The sequence below is a fragment of the Colias philodice genome, chromosome 3, assembly GCF_061535455.1.
Source record: "Colias philodice isolate Cphi_HAF_F1 chromosome 3, ilColPhil1 Martin Lab GWU primary, whole genome shotgun sequence".
Taxonomy (NCBI): Eukaryota; Metazoa; Arthropoda; class Insecta; order Lepidoptera; family Pieridae; genus Colias; species Colias philodice.
This window is the reverse complement of record NC_143088.1, coordinates 9,813,282-9,828,989: the sequence shown is the minus strand read 5'-3', so window position 1 is coordinate 9,828,989 and position 15,708 is coordinate 9,813,282. Positions and strand designations below refer to the sequence as shown.

Here is a 15,708-nt window from a genome sequence, read left to right as displayed (position 1 = left end):
ATACATAGAGTCTGTGCATAGCAAGGTGCATAGAGTACTATTTAAATGTCAAAAGGTTATTGACAAGCTTCTATGGTTTGGAATTTGCCTTTTGGTCTACGCTTTTGGTAGATTTGAGCAATCAATAACTCGTATTCTGATTTCAGTTGGTCGTCGTTTAGAATCACACGAAGATATTAAATATATTGGATTATTATTTGTAACAAGTATGCCCATAAATTAACCTGGCCTACGAATGTATCGAACATTATAGGAAACTAGCAACAGTAAATTTAAGGTTAGTTACATCTACGTATTAAGAATATTGAAACCATATTATACCCAAAATGATTATTATCTTTTGTCAAAAATAGAATAAATCTACGTATATAACCAAATTTTATGTAATTGACGATGATTTAGAAAGGATTGGCGTTTCTTTTTTGACAATCGATGCTGTTTGCCTTTGACATGAATTCATACCTAGGTATATAAATTATCAATATTTTTGTTTGTTTTGACATTGTTTAAAACCAATACATTTTAGTGATTTAAAGTGCCTTTATAATTATGGGTAAGTAAAGATTTACTTAACACATTTATCATTTATTAGATCAGAATGGAATCTGAAGTTATCGGACTTTTTCAATGCATATTTGAGGTACCTAAATAACAAGAAATCATAATATTTTACTTATACGATAAAATATTATGATTTCTTAAGAGTTGATGCTTAATTGGTTGTATTTGAATAATTTTAAATGCTTTCACTTATTTTATAATGCTCAAATGTACATAGGTTATAATGTCACAATTTAAAATTCTTCATATCGTTTACAAAAAGGGTTCATCCTTATTTATGATGAATGTAATATTAATACTAAAAACCACCCTCAATAGTGAAGTATGAAAATTGCACGTAAGTATGCAGCTACTGTGTAAGTATCATTTGAACACTTCTATTTCAAAAGTTTTTATAGTTTAGGTGTCGAGCCTGTTACCTTTATTTATTATTATTATTTGTTTCATTCCAGTTGTGTGTAAGGAACAGTGAAGATTTTTTTTTAAGTAGTGAAAAATTGTTTATGACCGTCCTGAGGTCATAAACTAAAGTGTAGTGAATCAAGATGGAGCTCCCAGACTGCCCTCCTGGTGCAGAGGGATATCAAGATTCTGTAACTGAAGTACCCAAGAAACCAGACGTAGAAACATGCACTAAGGTAAATATAAATTTGAAATTATTTTCAATTGACATTTCATATTGGATTTAAACATTTATTAAATATTGTCTAGATTAGCTTTCAGTACATGATATTTTATTTTGAGTTTATTAACCTACATTATAAAGTAAATAAAAAAGTATAAACTTAACCAACTCTATTTAAATTATTAAATTATATGATTGCATAGATTGTGGTGGGAAAATTAATTCCCATTCTGAATAATTGATACCTGATTTTCTTTGGTTGATATTATTCCATTGTTCTTGTTCAATAGTGTATTTTTGTACATCTGAGTGTAAGTATAAGATTCTCACAAAATTCTGTTAACCCATTGAGCCCCGAATGGCCCGATCGGTCCATGACACAATAGATTTTCTATTGTGTCTGTGATTCCGGGGCCTGAGTTATTAATCAAAATGTTGATTTGAATAGAATAAAAAGTATTTATAGGATATATTGAATTGAAGTTCTAGAAGGACCTGTAGCTTCTATGGATTGTAACTATAGATTTTATATCATAATTATTTATTATTTATAATATAAGGCACTAGGGTACTAAAAGTAATTATTAGTTTAAGAATTTATAAATATTTCCTGCTTTCTATTGGGATTAAGAATATTATTTAGAAGGTGTTAATGAAAGCCAGAGATAACAGCTAAAAAAATGTGTGAATAATGCTAATAAATAATTATTATTTAGATAATTTGCTTTTCAATTGCTAAAGCATATGGAAACATTTTTCTAAATACAATGTTATTGACTATTGATTATGGTATTGAACTAAAAACATTTAATTTGTCAAATTATAATTTTATTTTAATTTATCAATTTAAACATTGTGAAGAATAGATAAGAAAAGATGATGCGGTATTCTGATGGAATGAAATGACAAATAATGCTCAAGCACTTGGCCCCCCATATTCGGACAACTATCTAATAACTTAAATATCACATTATATTTGTTAAAACAATGATATGATCAATTACTTAAAACAAAAACATTATAAAAAGGTACATAATATGGGGATCTTCCATATTTTTTTGGGAAAGTTGATACAGAATAAGACAAAAGTTTATAGGAATACACAATAACATTTTCAGGCACTGTGGATGTACCTCTTATAATAATATGTCCCCTTTTATCAAATACATTCAATATGTAAAAGTTTAATGTAAGGAAATTAATTAATATGGTTGTAACTGATATTTTAATGACATGAAGGTAAAAAAATTGTGCCTGTTTACCCAAATCTTAATATGTACAACAAAAGATCTTACAATAGTTAGGGAACAGCACACAATAAGACAAGCAGCTTTTATAATGTTGCTCTTACCTTAAGTTATTTGTGTTATAATATTGTAGTATCCAACTAGAGAATCTGTCATGTGCATTGAACTCATGATAGATACAGAATGAGCTGCATTTTTTTCATGACAAATATCTTCATAGAAATTATACTTTATTCTTCGATAGTACCAATAAAAACATTATTCGCAATTTCATATCCAATCCATATTAATCCTATCTATCCAATAACAGATATTATTTTAATACATATTGTAAAAAATAAAAAGCGAGGCCGGTTTTAATATTAGTTTTGAATGTAATAAGAATGTACTGCAATTCTACACAGCTACCTAATTGATGTAGGTAGTTGATAACAAATCGAGTCAAAGGAAAGCGGCAATTTATAGTATTCGACAGCTAACCATGTTCGGACAGGAAACAGTGACAACTATATTGACAACTATTTATCCACAAAAATATTAAATCAAAAGTTACGTCTAACAATATTATTAAAAGCTTATCATGCACAAAAACTGATTATTATTTTTAGAATACCTTTTCTGTTTGGTGATAACATTAAAGTAAAACATTTATTTTCAATATCGTTTTAATAGTACACTAAAGTTGTTTATATTTACAACACTGTTAAAAAAAACTAAAGAGGCACTGACGTCATAAAACTTGGATTAAAGTATGCAATCTGCATAAAGAATATTTAGAGATTTAACCAGGTGTTAATGGGCAAAAGTAGCAAAATGTCGATGAAATTGGCCTCAACTGAGAGTACTTGGATAGTGGGGACTAAAATTAAATATCTAAAATTAATTTATAAATTATCTTCATGTCTCCTTTGTTTTAAATAAAAGAACAAAAAAAAACAAGCTTCTAGTATGTATTAAAAAAATATGACCACTAGATGTGTGGATCAGACTATATTCAGGTCAAACTTCTTGACATAGTGTAGTGTGTGGTGTTATTAAATCTTTTATTTTTAATAAAACAAAAATATTCACACTGATTTTTATCATCGATTCCGTTTCGTGATTGTGATATTTTGGTTAAAACTGAACTAGCTGTTATTTTATTAAGGTAAGTCGGTATGTTTACAAAAAAGGGTTTGTTGATTAAATAAATGGAAAAAAACAATTATTTGTGTATTTTATTTCCTTTGCCCCTCATATTATGACTGATGTTTACATGCAATTCTGTTATATGATTATCGTTATTACGCTATTTTCTACGCGCTTAAAATCGAGACGGTAATATAACTTTATAAATATAATTTACAGGCTGAGCAGGAGTTTCTGGAACATCTGAACAGTTTGAAGATCAAGGTTGAAGATGACACGGTCCGGTGCATGGTGGAGCGACGCGGGCGCGACATCTCGGGGAAATGGATCTACTTGTGCTTCCCTTGCGCAGCTGTATGCAGCGGAGAGAGCGTCTTACAGGTATATTTATAGTGATTTAAAACATCGATAATCCTGTATTAGATTCTGTAGAATTGTAAAATATTTGTTTTGGATACCTTAGAATTCAAAACACATGTCATGAATGGAAGTCTTAAGTTATTGCAGTTGAGGATACAGCTAACCAAGTGGTTTGTAGTAAGAACTACTGAGGTTGATGTTCAGTGTTTTGTTCACATCCCACCACTCAATTTAGGTGGTAAATTTATAGTTCAATTATTTTCAACAGACACATATATCGGGGAAAAAGCACAAAACAAGGCTAGCAACTAGAAATATTTGGCCTCAAGCAATATTCAAAGAACATCCCTACCTTCTCAATGAAAGGGGAGCAAATACTAAACCTGGAGGTAAGTTCTAAGCCATTCCTTGATAAATATTCCATTCCTATTATTATAATGATTAATTTTTTGTGTCTATTCGCCTATTGTCTTTTAAACCAATCGTTTTATTATATCCAATTTCAAACATAAGAATAATTACTGAAAGGATTAAAATAACTAATATAGGTACTAGTTTAATTTTCACAGAATAAGCTAAATTTGCTTTGATTTCAGCCATGTCGAATGTGCTCAAAAAAATGGCTGAAGAAGTGAATTTCCACAATGCTACAACAATTGAGGAAAAGTATAACTACTACAAGACTTTGCCATGTCACATTCAAGACATTTTAAACGAAACAAAGTAAGTTACTTCATTTATAAAAAGATTCTTGTACTCTATCTTCTCTCAACGCTAATCGAATCTTTTTTATATGCTTTCCTAATGGCGTGCTAACTACGCCTAGTTCGTTCAAAGGTGAAAGTGTATTTGTTTGTTTGTATTTATTTCCCGTAACAACCGAGTTATTTTACGACATGATTTTTGTGTCTGGAGATAGTTAGGAAGCTAGCGACCGATATACTACTTTTTACGACGGGCAAACATTTTGTTCCTAGGGAAATTTCCTTTGACAATGCAGTCGAAGCACCATAATGCAAAATAATTTATCTTCAAAAATAGTTCTAAAACCTTTTTTTGGGTGGGACAAAGGCTTTGTGGAAAAAGGAAAGATGTTGGTTGTTTTGGTTATTTACTATAAACTTGATTTTCAGAGCGCCTCTGTTAGGCATTGAGTATCTAGTGGAGCACCCTCCAGAGGAATCTCATCACGAGCCCTCGTACGTGTGCACTCTGTGCAATAAGCATGGACATCCCAGAACTATCGTCAACCATCTCACCTGTTTTTGGCATCGCCATACGTATCTTGTAAGTTTATTCGTAAATTGGAGTGAACTAAAGAAATTTTGTTCGGCTCTGTTGTTTCAGATAAATAAATTAATAAATAACATTTTCAAAGTTTAAGAAAATTAAAGATATCAAAACAACAACATAAAATCATGACACATTGGCAATGATGTAGCTTATGTACCAGAATTTCACATAAACTGAAGCTTACTTTTTTTCGCCCGCGATATTTTTTTGACCTAATTATTTCATCCGCGGGTTGCGCGGGAACCGCGCGGCACAATATGACATATATTGCATAAAGTTTATTTTTTTGACGTCATCGTTTACGTAATCTATCATATAGTCAATCACAAGTGATGTGTATATGCAAAACTATGAGTGCACCGACGTTGGAAAACCCTGTTTAAAAATTAAAATCAAATCATGAAAATACATATTTTATTCCTTGTGTACCAGTACAAAATGTGTTATTAGTAATAACTCAGGCCCCGGAATCACAGACACAATAGAAAATCTATTGTGTCGTGGACCGATCGGGCCGTTCGGGGCTCAATGGGTTTGTACCACAGAACATATAAAAGAGGTTAGAATGGCAATAATTCGCCGTTCCTATAAGAACCGGTGTCGCCTGTGGGTGTGGCCAAGTCCGCGCAAGTCCGCTTACGCACATATTTGCAATTTCAAATCTAGCCAATCATAGCGCCGCGCGATCACGCGATTTAAAATGGAACGAATCATACGCATGATGATGATGTGAGCAGTGCTCATATCCTTGGCGCGTCTGCCCCGCCTACAATGCCTTTCTAACCTCTTTTATATGTTCTGTGGTTTGTACATTCACCCAGGCGCACCACTTCCCGAAAGCGACGAACCTGCTGCAGCCGTTCCGGCGCACGCACCGCGCCGGCTTCGCGATGACGGTGAGCCGCCTCGCGCACTGCATCGAGCACAAGTACGGCCGCATGAAGCCCGTGCACTGGCAGAAGGAGGAGTTCGACAAGAACAAGTGGGTGCACTATAGTCGGTTCTACTTAGTAAATATCCTCCAAACTCAAATACTTATTTATTCAACTAGATTTCGTTTAGAAGCGCTTTATCTTTAATTTAAAAAGTAAGTATATTTTGTATCGCCTCCTACGTAAATAACTTCTATTTAGGATTAGTAAAGTCAGTTTTTATATAGTTAAGTAATCGGTTAATAATAATGTATGGAAGCGTCCACATCAAGCGTCTCCAAATATATCTTGTATCGCCTCCTACTATGAAGGAATAGTAAGAGAAGAATAAGTGAGTTTTAAGAGATAACGAGTGCAAAATGCAAATGTCTAGTTGCGAACGAAAAATAATGCTGAACCTTTAAATTGATCACAATGAATAAGGACTTCTTTTAGTAATATTATATGTTAAACATAGTTGTGTGTACTACGTTCGTACACTGGAAAAGTAGGGAAATTATATAAGTGAATAAATAAAATGTAAATTTTCAGCTTATAATGATTCTGGATTTTTCGTTTAAAATTTTTATTCTTTATTTCGTATTCCAATACATTATTTTTTTCAGGGACCAAATACGAAAATTGATATTCAAAGGCAAACATTATGCCGAGGTCGAGGACTGTACCTTTGAAGAAGTCGTTGACGTCGATTTACTAAAATCACTTGATGCAGGTAATTTATTCAGGATTAATATTTAACCAATAATTTTTTTTTTATTAATATCATACTTACATAAAAGTTTTATTTTTTTAATATAAAAAGAACTATACTGTTAATGGAGTGTTGATTTCGGAAAGGTCGTGGACAACCAGATACTGAAGATCCATCGCCGCCGCGTGTTGCTGCGCCTACAAAACCACAATTTAAGGTCATTGAATTACGCTTATTAGTTATAGCATGTAAAATCTTTTGTTTAAATTGAAGAAATTGAATTATATCTTTATAGACATATTTAAATATGTATAGGGTATAGTTTACACGATGTTCGGCATCTATGAATGATTTTTATTTTTTGTATATTATACAGCCTAATGAAGCGGGTCGAAAGCGTGAGAATGTGTCAGTGGATTCCCTGTCGGACCTCAGCGATGAGGACGAAGCGGCGAAATTTGGGCGGTACAACAAAGCCAATAATAGGTGGGTCATTTGTTTTTATTTCCTTTCATTACTGAATATTACAAGCCGATTCGTGTCCATTTTTGGGCCAATTATAATGAAGTAAGTGAATTATTAAGTAGTTCTTGTATTGAGTTTTATTAGGTTCATGTTAAATGTTACGATTATTTTAAATTACACAACCAAATACATCGGCTCCCTTATTTGTCTCTTGCTCACTTTACCGTCTGTACTAACCAAGTACTAACACATGGTCAATTAAGTTTTCTTTATTATTGAATTATACAGATTCATGTTCTGTTCATGTAAAAGTCAACTTCATAAAACTTTCATTAATATCCGTTCAGATACGACTACGACTCGTCTTTAAATATACAGTATATTATAAAAAAACGAATATAAAGATATATACAGTAAACATAGTGTTGCAAAATAGGGATGTAACGATACCGATACCGATACCGATATATCGGTATCGCCGATTATAAAACAACCGATACCGATATCAAACAATTCAAAAACCCGCGCCCAATGAACGATGCGGGAGGGCGCCCGCGCGTGCGCACTTTGTTTTCTGAAAAAACTACCAATAGTAAACTTTTATTAGGTACTGATTGTATGTGTATAACTTAAAGTTTAACTGACTTTGTAAAATAATAATACTAAAATAAATGGTTTTCTTTTTTTTTATTTGGCATTGTTATTTAAAAGAATACGATTTACAGTTGAGTCTCTGTTAAATGTTGGTAACTTTTATGCATAATTCACTATTTATTTTTCTACCAAGCCATCGATATCGGTATCGGTATCGCCGATATTTTATTACAAATATCGGTATCGGTATCGTATCGGCAAAATCATGTATCGTTACATCCCTATTGCAAAATTTATCTTCTGTCTATTACAAGCTGGCCCCGGCTCCGCCCGTATAAACGTTCCTTGTTGTAAGTTTTTCAAAATTCTAACTGTTTTCATTCTGATCCCAGAGGAGACAAATAAAATATGCCCAATGTGACTCAGATAAAAATGTATCTTTCTACCTCTCTAGGTTTTGTGTGGAAACATTAAAAACATACATACAAAAATGCAAATGTTTCCTCTTTTTAATAATATATGATACATGAGGATATGTATGTATATGCATTTGTCATTCAATATTTAAAATTATTTTATTCAAAAAGGAATGAATAGTTGATTCAAAAATTTCTTTTATCCATTACATCCGGCCTCGGTCACGCCCGTATAGACGTTTCTTTTTGTAAGTTATTACAAAGTTTTCATAGTTGTTATCTAAAACTCAGCAAATTCGTTCAGCCGTTCTTGAGTTGTGTTATTAACACCACCATCTTTAATATTAAAATAGGCTATATAAAAACGTTTTTATCGTGATACTTATTCATTTTTGAAAATCATTGAGAAAATAAATTGTTTGGTATTATTCATAATTGATAATGTTGACGATCTACGAAGTAATTGTAACTGATTTCAAACACCCCATTATTTCTGAACTTCAATAATTTTGACCAATGTTGTGAAATTAAAATAAAATCGCCCGCATTTTATAAAGCTCATGCATACCAAACCATCTTATATTTTGTATTTTACCAATGAGTGTTATTATTATTTTTAGTATTAATGTAATTTTATTTTGTCTTTAAGGCCGGGACATCGTTTCTCTCCTTATGGACGTCCAGATGCTCCAGTACCGGTTAAAAACCGTAAACCTGACCCCAATGCAAACAATGCACGAAATGAAAGGGTATTGTTATTTATTATTAAATGAACATGTTAATATAGTATGATATTAATTATAAAAATAACATCTATATTCTTGTAATTTTTCTTAAATCAATAGATGTATGAAATTTACTAAATAGAAAACTAAATTTTAAAAGAAAGGTAATAATTGTGGTAATCACAGTATAATGTAGGTCACTTGAATTAATGAAATTAAATTGACCGCATTTTTTAAACTCGTCTATCAAGATTTCGATTTCGAGCGGCCTCAATATTCTTTGAAATATAAAACAGAATCATAGAGAAAATAATAATTACTATGTATTATTTCTTTTGATATCAGCGGAGCCGTACTGGAAATTACGAGTTCAAAGTGAAGAAAGCTAAGGAGCAGCGTGTCGCAGCGGAGGCTACTGCTAAGAAAATGCTCGCCTACCACGAGAAGAATCCTGAGAAGCATCCGCTCTACCCGGAAGAGTGGAAGAAGTTCTGGAATCGACGCTATAAAGAGTTGCAAGCAGGTCAGGAAATATGTACTGCGAAATTCTTATAGTATGACATGCTATGAAACACTTATATCGATAGAATTAAAAAAAGCACATATCAAATGTGGTGTAATATGACTTTCGTGTGTATCAATTATGATCGCTATTACAAACCTCATGTTTCAAATTGCGAAATTATGAATAAAATACAGATTTTTATGTTTTGTACCGCACATATTTATTAACATTACCAAAAATCTTACACCACCCAGATGGAAAAGACGCATCGAAGCACGACTTCAAACCAGAATGGATTACGTTCTGGACGGCGCGCATGAAGGAACTGCACGAAGAGGAGCTACGCATCACCATACACGAGATATACCGCAAGTTCAGTCTACCGGCTCCCGAAGATAACGAACCGACTCCAGCGAAAGAAGAACCGCGTGCGGTGGAAAAGAGAAAGTCACCAAGGCGTATATCTCCATACAAGCGCTTTGAAAGACGCAGAACGCCAGAACGACGCAGGACTCCAGAACGACGCAGGACTCCAGAACGTAGAAGGACTCCGGAAAGGCGAAGGTCGCTAGAACGCAGACCTGATGGACGCAGCCTGAGACGTACGCCTGAACGACGACTCAGGTCGCCAGAACGCAGGTCTATAGAACGGTATAGATGGTATGTTGATAAAAGTTTATATTTTTACCTTTTTGTTTGTTATTGACGACTATAGCATCATTATTATGTTCTAATATCTTTAGCATAAAATAGCCAAGTTGTTATTTTTATTGGACTGTCTATCTATAAAACAATATTAATAATGCCATCAGAATTGATTCGACAATATGGACTTTCAAATGTTTTTAAAGTATAAATATTTCGCAGGATAAAGGATCGCCGCTCACCACCGCGAAGACGCTCACCAGTGAGGACTCTCAAAACTCGATCTAGAAGTCCAGTTCATAAAAAGTAATAGTTTATAATTATATAAAATAAGTATAAATGACATCATGGAGTAAGGCGACAATTTTGTATCTTTGAATCATGCCAAGGAAATTTCATTTCTGACACGTGTGCTCGGCACACAGGTTTTTTTTTTTCTTTTATGAGTGATGTTAATGATGACTGAAATAGTTAGCTGTTATTAGCGAAATGCGCGACAAAATCTACATTATTATATTTTTTTGAATGTTTTCTTTTTTTCTTTCTCATTCCCAGTTCTAATTTAAAATGTTAACTCTCTAGTAGCAGCCCGGTCCGAGTGCGCGTAAAGAAAATATGAGTTATTACCAAAATCCGCGACAAAATTACTGGCGCTATTTTTTGACGTGACAACGTCTTATAATTCGATAGAGCCGGCTGCGCGCACGAAAAAACATGACTCATGCGGCGTTACCTCGCTCTGAGGCGTTCAATGTAAGGCTTGAAGTGCAGGCGAGAGCGCGGAACGAGCGACAAAGAAGCACAATCTGTCTGTCTGTGATGTTGTCACGTTCAACTATCGTAAACCGACTTTACAGACACTCAATTTTTTTCTAATTCCCAGTTCTAAATTCAAATGTTAACTTTTCTAGTAGCAGTCCAGTCCGCACGCGCGCCAGTCCGCTGTCGGCGCGCGACCGGCGGCGCAGCCCGGGCGGCCGCAACCCGAGCCCGCACCCGCCGCCCTCCATGCAGACCGTGCTCATATCGGATGATGAGCTCAAACCGTTAGTGCCATATGATTTATTTGTAATTATTTATTGTACAGAATAAAAAAAAAAGTAAAATGGAGTAGTGTTTGAAAAAGCATAATTTGCACAAAAGGCAGTATTATTGCTGAACAGAAATTACTACAAGACAACCTGGCAAAAAAGGAAATGCAAAAATTGTTGGACAGGATTTCTTTGTACTGAAGAATAAGTAATTAAAGACAAACAAAAACAAACGATGCCAAAATGTGGAAATCGCAAGTTTCTGCGATGTTAGTTTTTACCCAATAGTGATTAGAGTATAAAGACTGCATTAAAAACAGTTTGTATTTCTTATCTATTCAGATTTTTGTGTTTTTTTTAAACTTCGATATTTTATTATTTTAATTAAACTTATTATTAATTTTGCCCCACAGCGAAGGCAACATGTCGCCATGGGATTCAGACGACTCGTTCGGCTCGTTACCAGACATGCCCGACCTTCGCTCACGTTCTCGCACCGGCAGTCTCGCTTCACACGCATCTCGCTTGCGCAGACATGATCCCCCTCGACCGGAGTTTATTCCAGACCATAAGGAATCTATGAACGACTTTGGTGGGGCTCCAGATAATATTGTGGCCACGCTTCGGCAGCTTGTGGCGTTAGAGGATCATTTGGGCAGCCTCGGGCCGAAGGTTGTTGATCTGCTGGCGGAGGCGATACGGATGGAGAAGGTGCGTGGTATAGAAATGTTGTGTGTAGTTTAAAACTTTTAACTCGGACTCTGACATTTCTTTATTCAATTAAACTTCTTTTAGAAACACTTTTGAATCGTCATAACTCATAACATAGTTTTATCATTTTCCACCAATTTTCAATCTAAAAAATAGCTACAAAGTAAATGCCTATTCTTTTTTTATAAATTAGCGAAAATTAGAGTGAGTTGATGTACTTGATGGTTCATGTATTCAAAACTCATATCTCACCACTGTTCTAAAAAAAATTGGTTGTCTGTAAAGTCGGTTTACTGACGATAGTCGAACGTGACAACTTCTTAAGGCCGATTGTGCTTCTCTGTCGCTCGTTCCGCGCTCTCGCTTGCACTTCAAGCCTTACATGGAACGCCTCAGATGAGTCAGAGCGAGGTAACGCCGCATGAGTCATGTTTTTTCGTGCGTGCAGCCGGCTTTATCGAATTATAAGACGTTGTCACGTCAATAAATGCCTATTCTTTTTTTATAAATTAGCGAAAATCATGTTTTCAAAACTCATATAGCTCTCACTGTTCTAAAAAACAGGAGAAGCCTAACTCCTCGGAGCAGCTGCTGGAGCGCGAATCGGCGTTGGTGCTGATCGAAACTGCGAAGGAGAAGCTGAAGGGCGCGCTTCAAGCCGGTCTCGTGACGGGCGGCGCTGCGGCGGCTGCCCGCAGTGCGGTCGTGCGTGCCGCTGCTACGCTGCACGAGGCGGACACGCGCGCTAAGAAGAGTAGTAAGGTGAGATATACACATGCCGAATGCAAACATCAGCACGTATATGCACGCACTACTAATTGCACACGTCTATGTTAAACACTTAAATATGCACACACATGTTGTACGTGCACATGTACGATTAGATGACCTATACACAAATAGTGTATACACGATATGATAAGAGGCATACCTAAATTTATATTATATAATTAAAAAAAGAATCAAAATAATAACTAATATCATAAATATATATACAACTTTACAAAATCTTTCGACTATATCAAAATGAAGCAAATGATAATTTATTTCATACATTAAAAAAGCCAATAAGCTTTATCTCGAATTTAGATCATCACAAATAACATTTTTTTTATTTTTCATTATTCTTATATGTAATGGAAATATTAAATGTTAGCATATTAGCTATGTCAATAAGGAACGAAAGCCTTAACACTTTTACTATTAAATCATACTTTATTTTTGTTAAATTACTTATAATGTACGATATATCCAGGAAGCGAAAGCGAGCGCGAGTAGCAGCAACAAGAAGGACGGCGTGCCCGTAGCGGGCGTGGGCGAAGTGGACCGGGAAGAGATCGCGCAGCAGATGGCCGCCGCGCTCATCGCGCAGGGCAAGACCGACGTGTCGGCGGAGGAGCTCGCGCAGCTTGTGGACGCTGTCGTGAGTTTGTTTGGCCATGTAGTTAGACAGTTTGGGTTGAAAGTACTTCTAGAAGAAGTGTAGTTCGATAAATCATTGAGTTTGCACTAGTTGGTAGATTTAACATTAAATTGAGTGGGCTGACACAATCCCACTGAATGTTAGGGGAAAAATTTAGGACCAAATCTCGTTGCAATAGCAATATTTTTTATAAGAATTATCTTATAAAAAACAAAATATTCTTGGCAAAAAACTTTTAAGTTGGAGTCGCTACTATAATTATTATCAAAATCGCAATAAACAACACAACGCAAAATATTCCTTTTTTACTTTAGAGTTCCTGAGAATTAATCTTTCAACAAACAAACTTTGTTACCCAAACTTCTATATTATACAGGTTGGAATGGCGGAAGCTAAAAAGAGGGAAGCGAAACTCAAAGAGCAGGCTCGTGCGATAGAATCGAAACCTGCGCCGACTGAACCGAGCGCGAGCGCGTCAAGTGCGGCCTCGGCGTTGCAATTGTTACAGTCTGCTTATGATGATAAGAAGTTAGTATAGGAATTTATAAACAACAAGATAACTAAAAATTTTGGGACTTGTGTTGTTGTGAATGCTATAAAAATATAATCCTATTCTCAATAATTAATGCAATTTTAGCACTTCATACCAATGCTATGCAATCCACATAGGAATATCAATATTATTACTGCTTCTAAAAAAATAAATAATTAATGGTAAATCGTAATCTCTAATGCTATACAATTAATCCAACTTAAAATAAAATAGCCCTTATTAACATCAACAATTGGAACGGTAAATAGATAATAACTTATAAATACATTTTCAGAACTGACAAGGAAGACGTAGTGGACGCTATGGACGGCCTATCCGACTCCGACTTGGAAACGCTCCTAAAGAACTTCAACGAACTATCAGCAGAAGAACAGCACAGCTTAATAGCGTATTTGAAGAAGCTTGAAGCTCGAGAGCCTCAACGCGTAGAAAGATTACGACAGTATGTGAGTGCTGATGCCCCGGAGCCGCGCGAGGCAAACGAGGCTAGTGAGGCACACGAGGCAATAGAGGAACCAAATGAGCCGCTAAAGGATGATATCAGGACTGTCAGTATAGAGAGCGATGATGATGATTACACTGTGGAGGAGGTGGGTGGTGTTTTGTATTTATTTAGCATTTATCCATAAAAGACGGATTACGTTCGATCGGATAGATTATCAAAAGTCTCTATATGTGTGCTCAATTTCATTGTAATCGGTTCAGTAGTATTTGCGTGAAAGAATAACATATGTATACACATCCATCCTCAAAAACTTTCGCATTTTTAATATTAGTAGGATAATTAATATAGATAAAGGTAAATGTTATAAATAATAAACTAGTATGGCTGCGTTATAAATATGTAATTATTTTCAGGTATTTAAATCTGCAACAGAAAAGGTAAAAGAGAATCAAATACGACAGGAGATGGAAATTGTAAAGAAATCAATAGAAGAGGCGAAATCGACTCCACCCGCGATCGAGCCGAGCAGCGCTGCGGCGGTGTTCGAATTCGCTAAGAACATTTCCTCTGCGTCAGATCTTTTGGCACTAGTTCAAGCTTCGATACAATCCTCTCAGGCCGCACAGGCCAGCACGGCGCCTATTGCGCAAACGATAGACCCAACGCCCATCACTTCCATACAACCGAGATCCTTCGGTGACCCCCAGGATGGACCCCCCATGGAAAGAAAGCCTCATATAGATAATCTCAATACTCAAAATCGGATTCCAATCCTAGGAAATCAAAATTTCGATAACTCGAATAATTCTTCGTGGCAACCGAATAATAGCTTTTTCGACGTGAACGTGAATCAACCACAGAGAGACTTTAATTCTTATCAAAACATGCAACCTGGGCCGCCACAAGGCAGTAATTTTAACATTCCATCTTTAGGGTCACAAAATAATTTTAATCAAGGTCCGCATCGAGATAATATGCAATATAATCAACAACAAATGCCTCAGAACAATTTTAACGCTCCTGGCAATTTTAATAATTCATATCAAGGGCCACCCGGAAATCAATTTAATCAAGCTTCTAGAGGGAATTTCATGAATGGAAGACAGCTAGATAATCAAAATATCAGACATAATAATCCTAATCAACAGCAGTTCGGAAATCGGCAAGGGTTTGGAAACTATGAGCAGAATAATTACAGAGGTCGAGGAAGAGGGCACGGAGGACCCCAAAGAGGTCGGGGAAGGGGTTATTATTAGTATTATAAGACCTAGGATTAAGTACATTTTAAAACTTGTCTCAAAAACCATTTTGGTTTATGAATTATGATTGTTTTAAATAAAGGTATTAAATTAAACGCA

General features: G+C 35.1%; 1 protein-coding gene across 3 annotated transcripts; it reads left to right on the top strand.

Annotated features, from left to right (window-relative positions):
* Positions 1 to 69: 69 nt before the first annotated feature.
* LOC149489949 (uncharacterized protein CG7065-like) lies at positions 70 to 15,704 on the top strand. 3 transcript variants are annotated; one of them, XM_089714750.1, is made up of 21 exons: positions 70 to 277; positions 1,014 to 1,199; positions 3,781 to 3,942; positions 4,190 to 4,310; positions 4,518 to 4,644; positions 5,055 to 5,208; positions 6,036 to 6,196; positions 6,752 to 6,858; positions 6,984 to 7,054; positions 7,214 to 7,323; positions 8,962 to 9,061; positions 9,383 to 9,560; positions 9,797 to 10,202; positions 10,410 to 10,493; positions 11,102 to 11,233; positions 11,632 to 11,929; positions 12,494 to 12,691; positions 13,185 to 13,352; positions 13,729 to 13,880; positions 14,180 to 14,495; positions 14,764 to 15,704. In XM_089714750.1, the coding sequence occupies exons 2-21, from the start codon at positions 1,107 to 1,109 to the stop codon at positions 15,604 to 15,606; spliced, it is 3,981 nt and encodes a 1,326-aa protein (XP_089570876.1). In that variant the 5' UTR covers positions 70 to 277; positions 1,014 to 1,106; the 3' UTR covers positions 15,607 to 15,704. The 3 variants fall into 3 exon arrangements, with proteins under 3 accessions (XP_089570876.1, XP_089570875.1, XP_089570877.1); XM_089714749.1 differs by having other exon boundaries at positions 11,099 to 11,233; XM_089714751.1 differs by lacking the exon at positions 1,014 to 1,199 and having other exon boundaries at positions 11,099 to 11,233.
* The last annotated feature ends 4 nt before the right edge of the window (positions 15,705 to 15,708 follow it).

What these genes read in the sequence shown, in the direction of transcription:
- LOC149489949 (XM_089714749.1), top strand. Translation starts at nt 1,107, where the DNA reads ATGGAGCTCCCAGACTGCCCTCCTGGTGCAGAGGGATATCAAGATTCT. An exon ending in ACGTAGAAACATGCACTAAG is followed by an intron (nt 1,200 to 3,780) that starts GTAAATATAAAT and finishes TATAATTTACAG; the next exon opens with GCTGAGCAGGAGTTTCTGGA. An exon ending in TCGGATGATGAGCTCAAACC is followed by an intron (nt 11,234 to 11,631) that starts GTTAGTGCCATA and finishes TTTGCCCCACAG; the next exon opens with CGAAGGCAACATGTCGCCAT.